Source organism: Schistocerca gregaria, chromosome 11, assembly GCF_023897955.1.
Source record: "Schistocerca gregaria isolate iqSchGreg1 chromosome 11, iqSchGreg1.2, whole genome shotgun sequence".
Taxonomy (NCBI): domain Eukaryota; kingdom Metazoa; phylum Arthropoda; class Insecta; order Orthoptera; family Acrididae; genus Schistocerca; species Schistocerca gregaria.
Window position 1 is genome coordinate 59,424,082 of NC_064930.1, and position 23,177 is coordinate 59,447,258.

The 23,177-nt window shown below is 40.6% G+C and overlaps 1 protein-coding gene, 1 long non-coding RNA gene and 1 other non-coding gene across 3 annotated transcripts in view; all 3 read left to right on the top strand.

Annotated features, from left to right (window-relative positions):
• LOC126295412 (uncharacterized) overlaps nt 1-5,376 on the top strand; it is a 50,912-nt gene extending 45,536 nt beyond the window's left edge. Inside the window, exon 4 of the long non-coding RNA XR_007552485.1 lies at nt 5,340-5,376. This is a non-coding gene — a long non-coding RNA (uncharacterized LOC126295412). The remainder of the gene's footprint in view (nt 1-5,339) is intronic.
• Nucleotides 5,377-14,682: 9,306 nt separating this feature from the next.
• Nucleotides 14,683-23,177, top strand: part of LOC126295410 (brain acid soluble protein 1-like) — a 146,715-nt gene continuing 138,220 nt past the window's right edge. Inside the window, exon 1 of the mRNA XM_049987891.1 lies at nt 14,683-15,114. Coding sequence (XP_049843848.1) covers nt 14,986-15,114 — 129 coding nt within the window. The 5' untranslated portion in view covers nt 14,683-14,985. The remainder of the gene's footprint in view (nt 15,115-23,177) is intronic.
• Trnad-guc (transfer RNA aspartic acid (anticodon GUC)) lies at nt 21,777-21,848 on the top strand. The gene has a single exon. It is a non-coding gene; the product is annotated as a tRNA-Asp (tRNA).

Consider the following 23,177-nt stretch of genomic DNA (forward strand, 5'->3'; position numbering starts at 1 on the left):
TCATATCAGCGCACACTCCGCTGCAGAGTGAAAGTCTCATTCTGCAAGCTGATAGTTTCTTATATATTAGATTACCACGATTGCTGACTGGGCTGCTATGCTGGAAGAACTCAAATGATTGAATGCCACTGTTAGTGCAGTAATTATTATAATCTTGTCCTCACGATCGCTGTGTGAGTGACACATAGGCGCCGGCCTCGATGGCCGAGCGGTTCTAGGCGATTCAGTCTGGAACCGCGTGACCGCTACGGTCGCAGGTTCGAATCCTGCCTCCGGCATGGATGTGTGTGATGTCCTTAAGTTAGTTTGAGTAGTTCTAAGTTCTAGGCGACTGATGACCTCAGAAGTTAAGTCCCATAGTGCTCAGAGCCATTTAAACCATTTTCGACAGTAGTCTACCAATAAACCGAAGTTTACCACCTGCCTTACCCACGATTGAACCAGTGTGGTCACTCCGTTACACCCACGTATTTGTACGAGTTGGCCGATTCCATCAGTGATTATAGTCATACGATACTACGTTTTTTTTTCGTTTTGTGAAGTGCCCGATTTTTCATTTCTAAACATTTAGAGCAAGTTTCCGGTCACTGCACCATGTTGAAATCTTATCGAGATATGACTGAATATTTATACAGCTTCTCTCAGATAGTGCTTCATTATAAATAACTGCATCATCTGCAAAAAGCGTGATTTTACTATTGTCTGTAAGGTCTTTAATATACAAAATGAACAGCAAGGGTCCTAAAACACACAGGTGAAGTTACTTGTACATCTGCCGATTACTCTCCATACAAGAAAACATGATGTGTTCTCCGTACCAAAAAGTCGTCAATCCAGTCACAAATTTCACTTGGTATTCCATATGATCGTACTTCTGAAAATAAGCTAGATGCGGTACTGAGTTAGATGCTTTTCGTATCTTATGTCAGAAAAGTGCAATTTGGGTTTCGAATGGTCGATGTTTTCGAAATCCATGCTGGTTGACAATAACGAGGTCATTCTGTTCAGGATACCACACTATCTACATACATACATTAATCCTTTTCCATAAACCATGAATACGACATTTCGTAATGATGTGGAACGTCTCAGTTTAACTTAAGTTTTCTTTACACAATATAATTAATTAATTTTTTTTACAGTTTCTACTTCATATCTAAGAATTCATCTATTGAATAGAAGAAGTTAACATTCAAAAATTATTTTAATTAGCTTTTAAATGTTGATTGGTTATCTGTCAGATTTTAATACTATTTCGCGAATGACCAAAGATTTTTGTGGCAGCATAATTCACCCCTTTTTGTGCCAAAGTGAGATTTAATCCAGAATAGTGAAGATCATCCATTCTTCTAGTGTTGTTCCTATGCACTTCGCTGATATTTTTGAATTGGGATGGATTATTAATTACAAATTTCAGAAGAGAATATATGCATTGCGAAGGTACTGTGAATATCCCGAGTTCCCTAAATAAATGACTACAAAGTGATCTTGAGTGGGCTCCCGCTATTATTCTGATTACACGCTTTTGTGCAATGAATACGTTCTCTCTTAATGACGAATTGTCCCAAAACATGATGCCATATGAAAGCAGTGAATGAAAATAGGCATAGTATGCTAATTTACTGATATATTTGTCAGTAAATTAGCCTATTATGTTTCAGCTCGGAATAGGCTTAAGATTCTACGGCAGATCTAGGGCAGTACAATCAGTCCACTGAGAAGATTGCTTACAAAACACTCGTGCGGTGCATTCTAGAATTTTGCTCAAGTACATGCAGTAAGACTAAGAGATACAGAACGTATGTGAAGAAGGCAGCAAAAATGGTCACATGTTTGACTGACCCATGGGAGTATATCACAGAAATGTTGAAAAAAATGGACTGCTCGCGAGAAAGGCTGCTAACAGAATTTCAGGAACCAGTATTAAGTGAGGAATACAGAAATGTGCTAGAATGTTGTACCTATCGCTCTCACAGGGATCGCGAAGGCAAGACTCGACAGGTTAAAGTGCGCAAGCACACACAGAGGCGTTTCAGCAGTAATTCTTCACGTGCTTCATATTTAAATGGAACGGGGAGAATCCCCAATAACGCTCAAATCACAAGTAACCTCTGCCACGCACTTTGTTAAGATCCCCAAGGTGTAGCTCTAAATGTGGCTGCACATTTATACTTATGCCCAAATGTAGGTTCCAATTTATTCCTCAACTGCGCTGCACTTCATAATAGCTTTACATTTTCACTTATGAATGGAAAGCACAATACTTTGTACAGTATAGAGAATTAATCCTGAAAAAAGTAATTCTGTACAACATACAAACTATTGTGTTTTCATTTATATTTTGTGTTGTTCTACAAAGAAGTGATGGAAGAATCTGTTAACGTTTTCAGTAAAGATGCCAACTGTAAATTAAACTACATGGAGATAATAATATCCTCGTTTAACCACGAGTTATACATCGATGTCTTAAGCGGCTTTTACTTGTAACTTTAATGTTATAGAGGATTTCGTGAAATTATATCAGTTTCAATGATTGCTCATTCCGTCGGTTCTTGGTAGAATATTTTATACATTATCAATTAAAAATATACTACAATATTTATTATTTTATTGTTAACAATGTCTATGGTGGTAGATATTATATAAATCTTGAAAGGATGAATATGATCACTAATATCTTTAGTTGGAACTAAATAATTTCTGGGGATACCTCGAAACTCTGCTGTCAATTTTATGCTGTCGTTCTCAGAATTTATCTGCTTGAGGTATGTTTGAAATAGTCTAACAGTTGTAATACCTGCCAATTCTTAACTTCCAATAGCCCGTAATCATAGAGCATTTCATTCAGTGATACATCGCCTAATACACATCCACCCCAAGACCTCAATAAATGGATCACGAACCCATGTTTAGGAAAAGTCTCCTTTAATGTGGCCAGGAAGTTTAAATCCAGGATTTCTGAAGCAACATTTTATTTGTAGAACATTGTTGGGCACTTTTTGCCAAATGACAGAACTTCAGCCTGGGAAAAGAGTGAAATATACAAAATCACTTGTAATTGTGGCAAACTGTATATATGTCAACCTGGCAGAGCAGTCTGCACCCCGGTGAAGGAAGGCCATAGAAATTCGGCTGTTAGAAAAGAAGACTCTACTTTCGCAGATCATCTGTTTAACAAAGGTCATAGTTACATGGCGCAACATGAAGTCTTACATCACGTCCGTAAAGAAAGGAAGATGAAATATCTCGAAATAACGAAAATTGATATGTCCATTTGCTGAAGTTTAGTACTGACAAAATTACCTCACTTCTAACTGCCGGTGCCCTCGTAATGCAAGCCGAAGCGTGTTGTAAATTATCGCTCTTACACACATGTCCCGTCGTTTCTTATATTTCAGTTAATACATTTCAGATGTCGTGTTAAAAAATTTACTTTTTGTACTCACAGCTGGTTCACTTACCTGATTACTCTCACTTGTATGTCTTACCCGTCTGTGATACTGAATCTGTTCAAGACAAGACTATTTTGTTCAGCCACTCACTTGGGACATGTCACCAAAGTTTATTGTTCAATTTGTGTTCTTCTCAGAACTCTTTATGTAATTTATTGTATAGTTCATTAGCTAATGTGTCACATATTTTATTTAAGTTCAACACCTTTACCCGCATTTTCACTTAAATAACTGAGAATCTCTGTAGATACACTAGTTTAAAATCGCTAATCCTACAAAAGTTTCATAATCACATATACAGGGTGTTACAAAAAGGTACGGTCAAACCTTCAGGAAACATTCCTCACACACAAAGAAAAAAAATAAGTTATGTGGACATGTGTCCGGAAACAATTACTTTCCATGTTAGAGCTCATTTTATTACTTCTCTTCAAATCACATTAATCATGGAATGGAAACACACAGCAACAGAACGTACCAGCGTGACTTCAAACACTTTGTTACAGGAAATGTTCAAAATGTCCTCCGTTAGCGAGGATACATGCATCCACCCTCCGTCGCATGGAATCCGTGATGCGCTGATGCAGCCCTGCAGAACGGCGTATTGTATCACAGCCGTCCACAATACGAGCACGAAGAGTCTCTACATTTGGTACCGGAGTTGCGTAGACGAGAGCTTTCAAATGCCCCCATAAATGAAAGTGAAGAGGGTTGAGGTCAGGAGAGCGTGGAGGCCTCGGAATTGGTCCGCCTCTACCAATCCATCGGTCACCGAATCTGTTGTCGAGAAGCGTACGAACACTTCGGCTGAAATGTGCAGGAGCTCCATCGTGCATGAACCACATGTTGTGTCGTACTTGTAAAGGCACATGTTCTAGCAGCACGGGTAGAGTACCCCGTATGAAATCATGATGACGTGCTCCACTGAGCGTAGGTGGACAAAACTGAAATGAGCTCTAACATGGAAATTAAGCGTTTCCGGACACATGTCCACATAACATCTTTTCTTTATTTGTGTGTGAGGAATGTTTCCTGAAGGTTTGGCCGTACCTTTTTGTAACACCCTGCATTTATAACAAGTTTGTTTGTGTGGCCATCCATCGCAGCAAGCATACATAAATACTTGTTTTGTAAATGATTTGCTAGTGCGACCTCCAGACCAGATGTGAGGAAACGCAGATCAGCAAATAGTAAGTAATTACATTTTTACATAAAAAACCACAACTTGGACATTTTAGTAACCTAAAACTAACAAAACTGTATCGTTATAGATCCCACTGATGATGCCTTAGAACAAGAAGAAGGCGAAACGCGTCTGTGATAAATAAATTGTCAGCAGGAAAAGGCAGCTTTATTTACAAAACAAGTATTTATATATATTTGTATCTTGTGATGGCGGAACAGCCGAAAACCGGTTTGTAAAATAAAATAATAAATATTGTACAATATTTCGCCAGAGTTGTATGTGCTTTTATTCATATCAGTTAGAGAAACCAAGTGCACATATGTAAATATTCCCTAGCAATATTTCTCGAGATTTAGCTATAGTCTGAGAAAAGTATGTGCATATTCGTATTTCTTTCCTCCCAACCCCTTAAAATACTGATATTGCCAACGTTTAGGGGATGCTGAACAATGTTGTGACACCTGTTTCTGATGTGTCGTACAGGTATGTTTTAAGTCGTGTGGCAGCGAATTGTAGAGCAGGCACACCCGTATATTCCCTTACATTGTATGACAACTGAAGCTTATTCCCTTGTACACGCAATGAAAATAATTTATAATTTTATCTTAACATAGTGTTTGGTATCTCGTATGAATTCTTATTATTTTTTTACATTACTAGTTGTTCACTTCTAAAAATTAGTTTTCTTCTGTTTCTTTCAGGATGCTCAAAAGCCCAAACGGCAAGCTGCGAAAAAGGTATGTATCTTTTTGCTTCTTTTGTGAGCAAGCTTTCGCACAGTAAGCTTATTCCTACTCCAGCAGATGGATCCGTTAGTGCTTACTTTATATACAAATGATGTAGTGGGTAACCTTGGAGGCTCCTTGAGATTGTTCACAGACATGGCTGTTGTCTTTAGGGAGGTTCATTCCGTGTACTCAGTTGGACAAGCGTGTGAACAATAGACGAAGATGCTGGCGTATTTGTTTCAAACCAGTAAACATGTCGAATTTTGTGGCTACGAACTACCCGATTTGCGGACAGCATTGGTTTTCTGTTATTATTTGAAGAAAACTGTTGCAGAATCGCATCGAATGCTTGTCGAAGCTTTCGGCGAACATGCTCTTGTTTCGTGTGGATCAAAAAATTCAAAAGTGCTGGTTTTGACGTGACAAACGACGAGCGCGAAAAACCACCGAAAAAGTCACCAAGACAACGAATTGCAGGCCTTATTGGACGAAGATGATACTCAAACTCAACAGGAACTCGCGGAACAACTAAGTCCGACACAGAAACGTGTTTCTCTTCGGTTGAAAGCTATGGGAAAGGTGCAGAAAGTGGGAAAATGGATTCTGCATGAACTGAACGAAAGACAGCGAGCAATTCGAAAAGACCACTTGCGAAATACTGCTCCTCAGATACAAAAGTAAGTCGTTTCTCCATCGAATAGTGACAGGTGATGAAAAATGGATCATTTTGAGAATCCTAAACGTCGTAAATCATCGATGAATCCAGGCAAACCATCGACATCCGCTGCAAGAACAAAGCATTTTGGAAAGAAGACAGTGCTCTGTGTGATCTGAGGTTTTCCCGGCGTACAGAAACTTTCAACAATTCTCTGTGTTTGGTGGGGTCAAAAGTGCATCATCTGTTACGAGCTGCTAACACCTGGTGAAACCGTTAACACAGATCGCTATAAACAGCAAATGATCGATTTAAATCGAGAATTACGTGAAAAACGACCAGAATATGGAAGAAGGCAACACAAAGTCATATTGCTCTATGATAACGCCCCATCACACACAGCAGAACGAGTCAGGGAGACGCTCGGGCCTTCAGTTGGGAAATACTAGGGCATGCGGTCTATTCTCCAGACGTGGCTCCGTCCCATTACCGTCTATTTGCATCAGTGGGACACGTTCTCGTTGAACAACGCTTCAGTTCCTATGAAAATGTACAGGGTGTTTCAAAAATGACCGGTATATTTGAAACGGCAATACAAACTAAACGAGCAGCGATAGAAATACACCGTTTGTTGCAATATGCTTGGGACAACAGTACATTTTCAGGCGGACAAACTTTCGAAATTACAGTAGTTACAATTGTCAACAACAGATGGCGCTGCGGTCTGGGAAACTCCATAGTACGATATTTTCCACATATCCACCATGCGTAGCAATAATATGGCGTAGTCTCTGAATGAAATTACCCAAAAACTTTGACAACGTGTCTGGCGGGATGGCTTCACATGCAGATGAGATGTACTGCTTCAGCTGTTCAATTGTTTCTGGATTCTGGCGGTACACCTGGTCTTTCAAGTGTCCCCACAGAAAGAAGTCACAGGGGTTCATGTCTGGCGAATAGGCCTGTTTATTGACGAAGCCGTCCAGGTAAAAATAAGCTTCGTCAGTAAACCAAATGCTGCCCACATGCATATCGCCGTCATCAATCCTGTGAACTATATCGTTAGAGAATGTCTCTCGTGCAGCAATGGCAGCGGCGCTGAGGGGTTGCTGCGTTTGAATTTTGTACGGATAGAGGTGTAAACTCTGGCGCATGAGACGATACGTGGACGTTGGCGTCACTTGGACCGCAGCTGCAACACGCCGAACGGAAACTCGAGGCCGCTGTCGGATCACGTGCTGCACTAGCTGCGCGTTGCCCTCTGTGGTTGCCGTACGTGGTCGCCCTACCTTTCCGGTACGTTCATCCGTCACGTTCCCAGTCCGTTGAAATTTTTCAAACAGATCCTTTATTGTATTGCTTTTCGGTCCTTTGGGTACATTCAACCTCCGTTGAAAACTTTGTCTTGTTGCAACAACACTGTGTTCTAGGCGGTGGATTTCCAACACCAGAAAAATTCTCTGTTCTAAGGAATAAACCATGTTGTCCACAGCACACTTGCACGTTGTGAACAGCACACGCTTACAGCAGAAAGACGACGTACAGAATGGCGCACCCACAGGCTGCGTTGTCTTCTATATCTTTCACATCACTTGCAGCGCCATCTGTTGTTGAAAATTGTAACTACTGTAATTTCGAAAGTTTGTCCGCCTGACAATGTACTGTTGTCCCAAGCATATTGCAACAAACGGTGTATTTCTATCGCTGCTCGTTTAGTTTTTATTGCCGTTTCAAATATACCGGTCATTTTTGAAACACCCTGAACGAAAATGGCTCGCTGACTGGACTGGTTCGCTTTACTTTTTTTTTTTTGCGTGCCATTCATAACTTGCCGGACAGGTGGGACAAATGTATAAAAAGCAATGGAGATTATTTTGAATCAAATATTGTTCATCAGTTTCAAAGAACAGACGTGTAATAATTGCAACCAAATTCCAGTGTCATACTTCTACATCTGTTATTCACATCCGTCTATTTGTTGTTTCCACTTCTGTGTGGTATTCTGCCTGCTCTCACTATTCATCACATTTACTTGCAACGGTAACGTATTCTTACCACATGACTCATATTCTATACTCAGTGTATAGTATGACAACTGCCAAGACTACAGAAAGAGAACGATGGCCGGACGGACACTTCATAAAGTTGTGAAAATAAATAAATGGCATTAGGAGGGTTTGGAACCCGGGTCGGCCGCTTCGTAGTTCGACACGGTGATCAATTATCCTCGATATCCTATCTGATACTGGTCCCGCGCTGCACAGCAATCTCTTTGATCTTGCTATAGCTTTCCACGGCAAACTTTCCTTTCTACGAAAGAATGTATTACCTCATCAGAGTTCGCCAAACTTTTGCTACATAAAAAATCATATTTTCGTCTGCTGATACTGAAACAGCTGTTAATACGAATAGTACCCAAGACTGGTGTGGATTCTCGAACTGATTACGTATACTTTGTCACTGTCTGTCAGATAAAACGAAATAGGCCTTTGTTATACTGCACCAATTGTAACACACGTCAAACAAGCGAGAATATTTTGGCACAAATAGTCATTTTTATCTACCTGATTTACGTAAATAACGCGACAGAATATAATTCACGAAGTATCAATATCATATCTCTATTAGATCTATTACAAGCACAAACTAGTACGCTAGGAAATAATTTCACATTTCACTCATATGCTCCAGTTTCTCAAGCTTGAGATCGAAAAGAAGTGGTAATACGAAATTGTTATATAAATTTGGAATTTTCATATTTTTTCATATAATCTGTGTGATGTCCTCGTTTCTTCTCCTTCCTCGTTCTACCAAACAATCATGTCACCACTCGTTTTGTAAATATTCCTGCCATAGTCAAAACTTATTCTCCGGTTAACTTCGCTAACCCTGCCAGAATCACCGGTTCAATTATCCCGCGTTTATTCTCCGGTTAGGCGTTATTACGTGCTCGAACAATGCGTTTTCCGCGCTGTTCCTGGAATAGAACTTAAGCGGCTGCTAACCGGGGACTATACAACCGGTCCTTAACTAGTGTGGCGATCTGGCGAGAATTTTCCGTCAAAACTTCATTTTGTTGGATACACCGAGAAGCTAATACGAGGTTCACTCCTAAAGAAATGCACACTATTTTTGTAAAAATACAGTTTTCATTCTGCATGTGTGAAAGTTTTACAGTGTGTAGATACATCCTTCCCGCTTGTTTTCAAACTTAGTTCAAACTGTTCCCGTGAGTGGCGCCGTCACAGCACGTCTTCAAGATGGCTGCTACACTTGACGTTCGTCACAAGCAACGTGCTGTCATAGAATTCCTGTGCTGTGAAAACGAGACAGTGGGAAACATCCACAAGAGGTTGAAAAAGGTGTACGGAGATGCTGTTGTTCGATCGCAGTACAGTTAGTCGGTGGGCGAGCAGGTTACGTGACGAAAGCGGGCACGGCAATATTGAGGATTGTCCTCGCAGCGGCAGGTCTCGTACTGCACACACTCCAGACAATGTGCAGGGAGGTAACGAATTGCTGACTGCTGACAGACGCATTACAGTGAACGAATTGTCACGCTACCTTGGGATAGGGAAGGAAATGATTGCAGAATACTGAAAGTGTTGGCGTTGAACAAGGTTTGTGCCAGGTAGGTTCCCAGGATGTTGACAGTGGCTCACAAAGAAACAAGAAAGACAGTATGCACCGAACTTTTGGAACAGTATGAGAATGGTGGAGATGAATTTCTTGGAAGAATTGTGACAGGTGATGAAACATGGTTCCGTCATTTTTCACCAAGGACGAAGTGGCAATAAATGGAGTAGCATCATGCAAACTCACGCAAGAAAAAAATATTCAAAACCACACCTTCCGCTGGAAAAGTTATGGCTACGGTGTTTTTCGATTCCGAATGACTCTCGCTTGTGGACATCGTGCCAAGTGGAACCACCATAAATTCTGATGCATATGTGACGACACTGAAGAAACTTCCAGCTCGACTGAGTCGTGTTCGACCACATCGGCAAAAGCAGGATGTTTTGCTGTTGCACGACAATGCACGGCCACATGTCAGTGAAAAAAACACGGAAGCGACCACAAAACTCGGATGGACAACACTGAAACACCCGCCTTACAGTCCTGACCTGGCCCCATGTGGCTATCATGTCTTTGGGAAACTGAAAGATTCTCTTCGTGGAACAAGGTTTGAAGATGATGACTCCCTCGTGCAGGCTGCCAAATAGTGGCTCAAACAGGTTGGTCCAGAATTGTACCGTGCGCTGGTTCCAAGATGGCGTAAGGCAGTTGAGAGTGATGGAAATTGTGTGGAGAAATGAAAATATTGTTCCTAAAGGATGTGTCTACACATTGTAAAACTATCAAACATGTAGAATAAAAGATGGATTAAAAAAAAATTGTGTGCATTTGTTTTGGTGTGACCCTCGTATGTAATCTCTCTTAGCTGTTATTCCTGTTAGTTGTTTTTTTTTCCACTCTGGTAGTCTCAATGCATGCATTTCGCTAATAATTATAACAACACTTATCATTCGCACACCCAGTCAAACACATAAACAGTAATTGGCTTTCATCCAATTGGGTTTACTTAGCTCAGCCTGTCCTATTTTGTCTGCGGGAAACTTTGTTATTAAATAAAAAAAAACTTGCCATTTTCCTGATGCGACGGGGATTCCCCTGGCAGGGACATCACGCACACTACGCACGCGTTCAAAAAATGAACTTATGACTCGTTAGAAATTAACTTAGAATATGTTCAAAAACCAACAGGGATGCGTTTCAAAATCATATGAATTATCGATAGACAACGTGCGCTGGACGCTAGGCGCTTTGTGAAGCAAGGTTTTTTTCTTCCAGACCATGAACTTGGCGCCGAACCCCGTCCCCCTAGATCAGGTCCTGCTTGATGTCCTTTTATCCAGTGTGAGAGGACGTCTATTATGGCCTGCAAGACATCCCACACGTATCTGTCCCTCTGTTTATCAGTCGGAAGGCCTTACCTGCTTGCTGCATGTAGCGGCGGCGCAATGAGAACTGTGTCTAGAAATGACTACCCGGACCCGGGCGCCTTGCCTTTCACTTTTCGAACATTCCTCTCATACTTGTGCGAAAAATATGGGAGTCAACATTAACGAGCTTTCTAACACGGTGATCCGATTTAGAGGATTCCATACGTGCTCCAACACCTCCGATGTAGCATTTATAACAGTATGAACCATGCAACAAAATTACGTGCCCTTTTGCCTATTATCAGTTGTCGGAAACCAATCCGGCAGCTGTGACCGCGCGGTTCTAGGCGAATCATTTCGGAACCGCGCTGCTATTACGGTCGCAGGTTCGAATCCTGCCTCCGGCATGGATGTGTGTGATGTCCTTAGGTTAGTTAGGTTTAACTAGTTCTAAGTTCTAGGGGACTATTGACCTCAGATGTTCAATCCCATAGTGCTCAGAGCCATTTGAACCATTTGAATAGGAAACCTTGATCTCTTGGAACCGGTCACGAAATACTAAATCTTACAAATCTCTTCTACTGCAAGCTATTTGATTTACGTATTAAAAAAACTGCCTAGTAAAGGTAAGCTCTGAAATACGTAGCTGAAGAGCTATAAAGCAGGTGTTGACAGCTGTGAGTAGCGAACTATCAGTTTAATAAGTCACAGCTACAAAATACTAACGCGAATTCTTTACAGAGGAATGGAAAAACTGGTAGAAGCCGACCTCGTTGAAGATCAGTTTGGATTCCGTAGAAATATTAGAACAAGTGAGATGGATTAAGAAAAGGCAAACCTGCGTTTCTTGCATTTGTATACTTACAGAAAGCTTTTGACAATGTTGAGTGGAATACTCTCTTTCAAATTCTGAAGGTGGCAGAGGTAAAATACAGGGAGCGAAAGGCTATTTACAATTTGTACAGAAACCAGATGGCAGTTATTAGAGCCTAAGGGCATGAATAGGTAGCAGTGGTTGGGAAAGGAGTGAGACAGGGTTGTAGCCTCTCCCCGATGTTATTCAATCTATATATTGAGCAAGCAGTAAAGGAAACGAAAGATTAATTCGGATTATGTATTAAAATGAACGGAGAAGAAAAAAAACTGTGATGTTCGCCGATGACATTGTAATTTTGACAGAAACAGCAAAGGACTTACAAGAGCAGTTGAACGGAATGGACATTGTCTCATTGTCTTGAAAGGAGGGTATAAGATGAACATCGACAAAAGCAAAACGAGGATAATGGAATGTAGTCGAATTAAATCGGGTGATGTTGAGGGTATTAGATTAGGAAATGAGACGGATAAAGTAGTAAACGAGTTTTTCTATTTGGGGAGCAAAATAACTGATGATGGTCGAAGTAGAGAGGATATAAAATGTAGACTGGCAATGGCAAGGAAAGCGTTTCTATAGAAGAGAAATTTGTTAACATCGAGTATAGATTGAAGTGTCAGGAAGCCGTTTCTAAAAGTATTTGTATGGAGTGTATCCATGTATGAAAGTGAAACATGGACGATAAGTCGTTTGGACAAAAAGAGAATGTGGTGCTACAGAAGAATGCTGAAGATTAGATGGGTAGATCACGTAACTATTGAGAAGGTATTGAATAGAATTGGGGAGAAGTTTGTGGCACAACTTGACCAGAAGAATGGACCGGTTGGTAGGACATGTTCTGAGGCATCAAGGGATCACCAATTTAGTATTGGAGGGTAGCGTGTGGGGTAAAAATCATAGAGGGAGACCAAGAGATGAATACACTAAGCAGATTCAGAAGGATGTAGGTTGCAGTAGGTACTGGGAGATGAAGAAGCTTGCACAGGATAGAGTAGCATGGAGAGCTGCATCAAACCAGTCTCAGGACTGAACACCACAACAACAGCAACAAGACGTATGGGCATTTGTTCAGTAGAAGATAGACGAAGCAGATATGTACGTAACTCTAAAGATATGCACTTTATAGCCTATGGTATTTTTACGAGGCAGTTTTTTCTTATTTGACCCAAGCTAGCCGGTCCCAAAATTTGGACATCAAAGATTTTGCAGTAAAGGAGATTTGTTTTACATTGCCGACCGGTGTGGCAGAGCGGTTCTAGGCGCTTCAGTCTGGAACCGCGTGACCGCTACGGTCGCAGGTTCGAATCCTGCCTCGGACATGGATGTGCGTGATGTACTTAGGTTAGTTAGGTTTAAGTAGTTCTAAGTTCTAGGGGACTGATGACCTCAGATGTCACATGGATGTGTGTGATGTCCTTAGGTTAGTTAGGTTTAATTGGTTCTAAGTTCTAGGGGACTGATGACCTCAGATATTAAGTCCCATAGTGCTCAGAGCCATTTGTTTTACACTATCGAAGACGAAGTAGTACACGTACTTCTTAAGGTATGCATTTTATTGCCCATGTTTACTGAATTCTTTTGCTTCGGATGTTGGTTCCTGTCATGTCGCTATATATTGGCCGTTCCCTCGGGGACAGCAGGTATTTAGGGAGAGTCAAAATTCGTACGCCACAACAGTACTTCTCGCATATTAAGAGAACAAAAATTTCTCTGCCAAAATTTCGTCCCGTGCACGTTTTCGGTAGTAAAAGAAGGCCAAGGAAGGCAACTATACGACAGATGTCTCCACTTAATACTGTGTAGCTGTTTTGTCCAGTTGGTGAAGCCGGTATGTTTTTGCGTTAGAATACTCAGGTTCGATTCCGTACCTAGATTTCATTTTTACTTTCCAATTTTGTTCTCCTTAATAACGCTGAGGCATACATAATCCTACAACTACAGTTTGCTTAACATTTAGCATAGCAACTATTGGTCAGACGTCAGATATACAGGGTGGTCAATTGATCGTGACCGGGCCAAATATCTCACGAAATAAGCGTCAAACGAAGAAACTACAAAGAACGAAAATCGTCTAGCTTGAAGAGGGAAACCAGATGGCGCTGTGGTTGGCCTGCGAGATGGCGCTGCCATGGGTCAAACGGATATCAACTGCGTTTTTTTTTTAATCTGAACCCCAATTTTTTATTACATATTCGTGCAGTACGTAAAGAAATATGAATGTTTTAGTTGGGCCACTTTTTTCGCTTTGTGATAGATGGTGCTGTAATGGTCACAAACGTATAAGTACGTGGTATCACGTAACATCCGCGATACGATAAACCTCAGTCGCGATAGGCTACAATCCGAACTTTATCAAAGTCGGCAACGTGATGGTACGCATGTCTGCTCCTTACACGAGGCATCACAACAACGTTTCACCAGACAACGCCAGTCAATTGTTGTTTGTGTGTGAGAAATCGGTTGGAAACTTTCCTCGTGTCAACACGTTGTAGGTGTCGCCACCGGCGCGAGCCTTGTGTGAATTCTCCGAAAAGCTAATCATTTGCATACCACAGCATCTTCTTCCTGTCGGTGAAATTTCGCGTCTGTAGCACGTCATCTTCGTGGTGTAGCAATTTTAATGGCCAGTAGTGTATGTATATTTACGATGTCTTATGCAACAAAACAATTCTCTGTCGGTAGCCTATATAAATTTATTTGAATTTGATGAGCTATCCAGATGACGCGACCTAGCGATTGACTGTTGCGTCTCGTTACCGCTGGACTTCCTCGCTTCCTGAGACGCTAATGAGTCGCGACCTCGGCGACAATTAGACTTCTGTGGTTGCGTCTCAAAGATACCGCACCACTTCTACCGAACTCGTCAATGTACAGGAGTTAGCTCAAAGTCGTTTCGGTTCCACGAGTCTATATTTAGTACGTGCGCGCAGCGTTTAAACTTGGTGTACTCCATCGGACTCGCTCCTCCAAAGAGTATACATCGAGCAGTCTCCTTCGATCACTAGTTAGTAGTATCTCTGACGCATTTGTCCGTTAGCCGCATAACAATCGTCAGGGAAGAGCGAATATTCGTGATCTGCAACATTCGGTCGTGTAGGCGCGTTATAAAATTTGAGAGTGGGCAGTAAATCGGCACGTAGGAAAACCATGCCGAAAAGGAAGCAGTCGGCGGGAAAAAGGAGCAGCAGTTCTAAGACGAGTTCGAACAGGAGTTCTGCGGCGAGTTCGCCGGCTAAGTGCAGTTCGCCGAGACGCCCTGCGACGCGTTCGTCTTCGGTAAGTTATGCTTCTTTTACAAGTAAACTTAAAGCGTATAAATTCACCGACGGGCAGCGTCTTGTCTCTACAATGTCAGTGTCCAGCTGCATATCTACAAATCGTTGTGGCACGGTATAAACATAGGTATGGCTCAGGTAATTTGCATGTACGAAGAAAGGAATTTTTTAAAACGTGTACCGCATACGTGGTAGAGGTAACTAATTATTACCAGCTATTTCCCCATTCTACTTTTATACATCTACGAACTGTACAAACGGTAATGTAGCAACAATGTGGGCATACTCGTAAAATGCTGGTGCCACGTGTGTGGTGGAAATAATACGTGTTGTATAACTGTGTGGAGGTTCAGGAAAGGGACAATATTTATGCTGACAGACAATCTTAGATATGGATAAGTGGGTGATAATGCCACGGAGCAGATGAATGAAAATAAACCGTATGGTTAAGAGAAATTTGAATACCAAGCGTCGGCTTTGACCATTGACGTAATGGCAGTTTCTGCTGTGACAATGTGTCAAGCGCATCGTCCGATTTCACCCGTCCACTTTGACCCATGACCCTGTATGACATCAAGAGTTTACGATGCGAATGATGTAAGCGGCTTCTTATTAAATTTTATCCGTGGCTGTTTTAGCCAATCATTATGATGCCTGTAAGCTGTGGTGTTTATTTTCGTATTTGACACGATTAAGCAGGAACTTACGAGGGCAAATTCAATTGTTCCCAGTGCAACGATTAGTGGTTATAATTATATTTTTGTTTCTAACAAGTATTTGGCTGTTTTTGTTATGTGACACGTTTGTCGAGGTTCGACAGAGAGTATGTGCGTAACTAAATTGTTGCGAATGAAACGAGTGGTGATCTTATTTACAATTTTGATTGTTACTAATATCTGGTTCCTTTTTTTTCGAATGTGACACTCTGAAGGCGCTTCGTATTTGAAATGAATTGATTTATAGCTGTCGTGTTGCTGTTGTTATTGTGTGTGTTTTGTGGCCAGCCTTAATAAATTTGGAATTGTCGGTGGTTCGTAAGTTTATTTTCATAAGCTTTTTCAATCATTGTGAGGCTGTAGTTTCTTCGTGCAAGGAGAATTTTTTGATAGGGTGTTTTCAAATTTGTGTTTTACTTTCATTTGTAAGGGTTAAATTATGGTTGTGTGTGGAAGGTTTTTTCGTATCGGTGTCTTCGTTTGAGCTATCTAGGCCAAGCAAATTATTCGACTCTAATTTTGTATTTTCTGATTTTTTTTTTCGTTTCGTTTCTTGTAGTTGAGTTTCGATTCTTTGTTGCTGTGCACTGATATTAGCTTCAGTAATTTCTTTTTATGAGTTTGTTCCAAACCAAAACCCCCTCATTCCGGCGATTGTCCTGTTAATGTCACTTTATTTCCGTATTGAAATAAGCCTATTTCCTGAGATCTTTACGTCTGAGTTTGAGAATAATGTCTATCCTGCGGGCCACCATCTTGTTGAGTGCAATGGCCTGGCATTAAATCATGTCTGTGGTGGTCTTAGTAATTAAGTTAAGCGATCGTTTTTACTCGAAATAGGACGTCATCGGTCAAAGCACACGCCTGGATTCGGACCCAATTCTATTCCCCGCCATCTTGAACTGCATTTCTTTAGAAGCTTTTTGATGTCATATTTTCTTCGGTTCCGAGGGAAGTTCTGTTTTTAATCGGATAAATTCTAGTGCCCGATTTCACTCGTATGCCTTGGGCAACGACGTCATACGGGAGGCAACATGGGAGGCAAAGACGTTACGTAGAGATAATTTTTGAAAGCAGCGAATGAAATCCGCAACATAGCAAACGATAAAATTATAGTGAGAATTCAAGCGATTATTTACTTAGCCACGAACTGTATCAAAATGAATTCAAGATAATGTGAATATGTAAGAACAAAACAAAGGATAAATATGCTCGAAATAAGTTATTGTCGTAGTTTATGCGAGTTAAGAAAAGCAAAGAGAAACTTTAAATTCCATTACAATATGGTATGGCGCTTCATGAAGTAGGGTCTAGTGAAGCAGGGAATACAACGCGTCGGCTTTGACCAATGACGTCAGAATTGTCCAAGGAGCATATATTACAAAGATGAAAGAGCTGAGAAGAATGTTCAGAAACAAAGGAATGCGAGAGACGGAAACCATAGTTCACATATATAAGGCCCATTAGTATTTTCACGTTAACGATATCACGTGTATGTGTCTCATTATTTCTCAGCAAAATAAAATGGAAAAAAGTGAATGAAATATATTTGTAGTAAACAATACATCACGTCACATGTATATGAGTTGTATCGGTAATATTATAAGATAGCGTTAATTGATTATAATGATTGTTGACTCTAAACGGACTACCGCGGGGAAGTTGTGTTTTGGGCGGCGAGAAACTAAAATGAAACGCAACAACAGGAAAATTAAATAAATAATAGCGTATGTGCAAGAGTCAGAGCGAAAGGTGGAAAAACCGACACAGAAATCCTACTAAAAACCAGTACACAAATTGAAAAAATTCACAAAAAGTAACAAATATTGGAGTCTGTATCTAGAACGTACATTAATTCTAGTTACCGATTCCGGCATCACTTTTCCGCAGCAGTTCAGAGAGAATTACAAGTGTAGAAACCCTATTACATTTCAGTGTACACACTTACTGCAAAAATTATACGCCAGTATTCCAAAAGAATCGCAGCTGTATCACGGGAAAAGGCGTTCACATTATTTTGCCTATCCCCTGTAGGTTCCCATTCTGAGGATTTTTATTACTCATATTAGTGAAGAGAGTAACACCAAATGTAGAAATCCTATAACACTGTAGTGCACACACTTGTTGCAAAAACGAAGACTATATTAAATTAACTGCCTATTCTTAAGCATTTTTCAATCCGAACGGAAGGGAGGTTGACGACAAAAAAAGGCCTGTTGTAGGGTTTCTTACGGATAACGTACAAACTACAAAACAGTCATAGGTTTGGCATTTCTTGCGGATATGAGCTAAATTGGATTTATTGGAGTGTAATATCGTGAAAAAATCCAATAACTTTAACTTGCAGGAAACATTATTAATAACTGTATGACGTATTATTTTATCCGGAATCGATTTAATGTGTGGTGGTCACGTTTGGACATAATACCGTAGCGTAGCATAAACTGCTCCCACTGAAACAGACAACAATGGTACTTGCAATCATGACTGTCGCACACGTTTGTCGGTTTTTTCGCAATACGTCACGGTTTCTAGGATGGTGGTTAGACTGGCATCTAAGAAACCAATTTCAATCATACTTGTCACACATTTTGGCGGTTCTTTCGGAATACGTCGCGCTATCCGAGGCGGAGATGAATTTGAGATCTGATAACACAGCTAAAATTTTGCTGCATATTTCGCTCTACGTGATGATAAACTACACAACTGCAATTCACCCTTCAGCTGCGTAGCTTCGTGCACGTGGGATCATGATGATGTTTCCCTATCGCAATTCGCTCATTGTTAGTGCCATCTTACGAAATACATCAACAATAACCGGTGCCAACCTATATATCCTATTTCTTTAAGAAATCGTTTCTTTAGCGAAGGATTTGTCAAGTTATATGATTTCAAGTATTGGATATACTTCGTGTCTTCAGTTTAGTGTAATGTGTATATATTTCATACATACCCAAGTCTCATGCCAAATGTCGGACTTCTGCTTTAAGTCGGAACGAAGTCTCGCTAATAAACGGCATTATTTTGGAAACGTGCAGTGCAAATGCAATAGGAATCGCATTCAAACAGAGCTTAAGGTCTAGTTTGCAACACACGAATCGTATTCTTTGCCGTACGTATGTTCCGTAAGCTGATGTTAAACATATGAGCAAATCGTAGAATACAACGAAAACTTTCTTTAAAAAGATAAAACTGGTTGCATTTATACTGGAGGCAGTTTATTGTTGCTGAATATTTTCACATATGGGCAGCATTGCCAAGAAATACCCTAAGTGCGAAGCCTGACATTGTCAGTAAAGAAGACAGCGGTCTTCACATAATTTATGAAAATTTTTAAAAAAAGTTATACAAAAAGGTTTTACTGTCTAAACCGCAGCTTATAACAGGCAATTAAAACATGATGACTAGTTTTGCTTGTGTATTACAACCATCTTCAGATCTGCCACGGTCCTGCGGTTCACCCCGTCGAAGGTTCGAGTTCTCCCTCGGTCATGGGTGTGTGTGTTGTCCATAGCGTACGTTAGTTTAAGTTAGGTTGTGTGTACGCTTGGGTCCGATTACCTAACTGGCTTGGTCCCATAAGTCCTTGTAACAAATTTCCAGATCTGTGAACAACCAGAAAAAGGAAATGTCTCGAAAAAATTCTTTACACAGTAACATACAGTTTTAAAATGTTAAGGTCGACAAAACATATATACGGAGAGTGTACTTCACTAGTAAAATGAGCATGTTGCAATCGACTTTACAGCGTTGTATGGCTAATAATTTACTGCTTTCAAAGTAACCTGCCGTTCAAATCGTAAATGTACTTGAATATGCATGGAACAGTATCAATAATGAACATCATGCAAAAACATGCATTCAAAATAACCAGACTAAAATAATACTGATGTTCAATGCATCGAGGGAGGGCAAACTACGTCGTAATCCTGCAGAAAGAAGATGTACATGAACCGAAACTTTAAAATAACAGGAGTTACAAACTGGGAATCTATCCTATGTGGTAAAACAGTGGTAATGAAATGAAATTATCTAAGCGATTCGATTCTGTTTGTCATGAAACTAAATTACTTTCAAAATATCATTACTATTTTCACAATTTTGTAAGATTCTAGTACTGATTGTGTAAGTTATCAATAATAACTTCTTCTCAATTACCAGTATTAATGCAGTCGAGGTTAAAGGTACTGTTATAATCCACCCACAACATGCATATGCTGTTCTTTGTCACTTACATTGTTGTTGTTGTTGTTGTTGTCTTCAGTCCTGAGACTGGTTTGATGCAGCTCTCCATGCTGCTCTATCCTTTGCAAGCTTCTTCAAATCCCAGTACCTACTGCAACCTACATCCTTCTGAATCTGCTTAGTGTATTCATCTCTTGGTCTCCCTCTACGATTTTTATCCTCCACGCTGCCCTCCAATGCTAAATTTGTGATCCCTTGATGCCTCAGAACATGTCCTATCAACCGATCACTTCTTCTAGTCAAGTTGTGCCACAAACTCCTCCCCTATTCTATTCAATACCTCCTAATTAGTTACATGATCTACCCATCTGATCTTCAGCATTCTTCTGTAGCACCACATTTCGAAAGCTTCTATTCTCTTCTTTGTCCAAACTATTTATCGTCCATGTCTCACTTCCATACATGGCTACACTCCATACAAATACTTTCAGAAACGACTTACTGACACTTAAATCTATACTCGATATTAAATAATTCCCCTTCTTCAGAAATGCTTTCCTTGCCATTGCCAGTCTACATTTTATATCCCCAAATGGCAAACCTCCTTTACTACTTTAAGTGTCTCATTTCCTAATCTAATTCCCTCAGCATCACTCGACTTAATTCCACTACATTCCATTATCCTCGTTTTGCTTTTGTTGATGTTCATCTTATATCCTCCTTTCAAGACACTGTCCATTCCGTTCAACTTCTCTTCCAAGTCATTTGCTGTCTCTGGCAGAAGACAACGTCATCGGCGAACCTCAAAGTTTTTATTTCTTTTCCATGGATTTTAATACGTACTCTGAATTTTTCTTTTGTGTCCTTTACTGCTTGCTCAATATACAGATTGAATAACATCGGGAAGAGACTACAAACCTGTCTCACTCCCTTCCCAACCACTCTTCCCTTTCATGCCCCTCGACTCTTATAATTGCCATCGCGTTTCTGTACAAATTGTAAATAGCCTTTTGCTCCCTGTATTTTACCCCTGCCACCTTCAGAATTTGAGAGAGAGTATTCCAGTTAACACTGTCAAAAGCTTTCTCTGTGCATACAAATGCTAGAAACGTAGCCTTTCCTTAATCTGTCTTCTAATATAAGTCGTAGGGTCAGTATTGCCTCACGTGTTCCAGTGTTTCTACGGAATCCAAACTGATCTTCCCCTAGGTCGGCTTCTACTAGTTTTTCCATTCGTCTGTAAAGCATTCGCGTTAGTGTTTTGCAGCCGTAACTTATTAAAGTGATAGTTCGGTAGTTTTCACATCTTTCGGATTGGAATTATTATATTGTGCTCTAAGTCTGAAGGTATTTCGCCTGTCTAATACATCTTGCTCACCAGATGGTAGAGTTTTGTCATGACTGGCTCTCCCAAGGCCGTCAGTAGTTCTAATAGAATGTTGTCTGCTCCCGGGGCCTTGTCTCGACTCAGGTCTTTCAGTGCTCTGTCAAACTGTTCACGCAGTATCTTATCCCCCATCTCATCTTCATCTACAGCAATTTGGTACATATTTTAATTGTCATATACTTATGACAGCGAGAGGCTTGCAGGGTATGGTGGTAGATTAATGAATCATCTCTTTGTATAAAGGCAGATGTGCGCAGTCGTGATACACTTCTCTGCGCTGTAGTACCACAGAGCGACTACTAAACGGAAAACGACGCAACGTATGACATCAGAGCATGCCCAGTAGTACACTGCAAGTCTGAGTAAATGTGCGCGTCCTCGGTAGTATAGTGGTCAGTATCCCCGCCTGTCACGCGGGAGACCGGGGTTCGATTCCCCGCCGGGGAGATGCGATTTTTATATCGCAGGACTCGCTCCAATCTTGAAGCTATGGTCCGAAATAGCATAAACTTTCCGCTGCACAAACGTAAAAATTGTTTCATCTCCAAAAGTAGCATCACAATTTCTCTTCCAATGACGTCGTTATTTATGAATCTGGCCATCCTGATTTAGATCGTCTGCGTTGTTTCTCATTTTAACCCTTTCACTGAGCATTTACTCTCAGCAGCTCCCGCCCTGTGCGTGTTATTTTCACGACTGTAGCAGTCTACCGTTATTATCGAGATAAAAATTGTCGGTGTGAATCGTTTCCTTTTTTTAAATCTTTATTCATAAATTCTTATTTTGTTCAAAAAAGGTACTTCATTAGGAGTGGCCATATGGCAACAAGTGGTGCCGAACGTTCTGGACACCCTATGGAGGTTACGACTCCAGAAATCATTGATAAAACCCGTGATATGCTGACGGGTTACTGAACTGTTAAGGTGCGTGAGTTTGGTAGTGCTGTAGGAATATCGAATGAACGGGTACATAATATTGTTGTTGTTGTGGTATTCAGTCCTGAGACTGGTTTGATGCAGCTCTCCATGCTACTCTATCCTGTGCAAGTTTCCTCATCTCCCAGTACCTACTGCAACCTACATCCTTCTGAATCTGCTTAGTGTATTCATCTCTTGCTCTCCCTCTACGATTTTTACCCTCCACACTGCCCTCCATACTAAATTGGTGATCCCTTGATGCCTTAGAACATGTCCTACCAACCGGTCCCTTCTTCTTGTCAAGTTGTGCCACAAACTTCTCTTCTCCCCAATCCTATTCAATACCTTCTCATTAGTTATGTGATCTACCCATCGAATCTTCAGCATTCTTCTGTAGCACCACATTTTGAAAGCTTCTATTCTCTTCTTGTCCAAACTATTTGTCGTCCATGTTTCACTTCCATACAAGGCTACTCTCCATACAAATACTTTCAGAAACGACTTCCTGGCATTTAAATCTATACTCGATGTTAACAAATTTCTCTTCTTCAGAAACGCCGTCCTTGCCATTGCCAGTCTACATTTTATATCCTCTCTACTTCGACCATCATCAGTTATTTTACTTCCTAAATAGCAAACCTCTAATACTTTAAGTGTCTCATTTCCTAACCTAATTCCCTCAGCATCACCCGATTTAATGTGACTACATTCAATTATCCTCGTTTTGCTTTTGTTGATGTTCATCTTATATCCTCCCTTCAAGACACTGTCCATTCCGTTCAACTGCTCTTCCAGGTCCTTTGCTGTCTCTGACAGAATTACAATATCATCGACGAACCTCAAAGTTTTTACTTCTTCT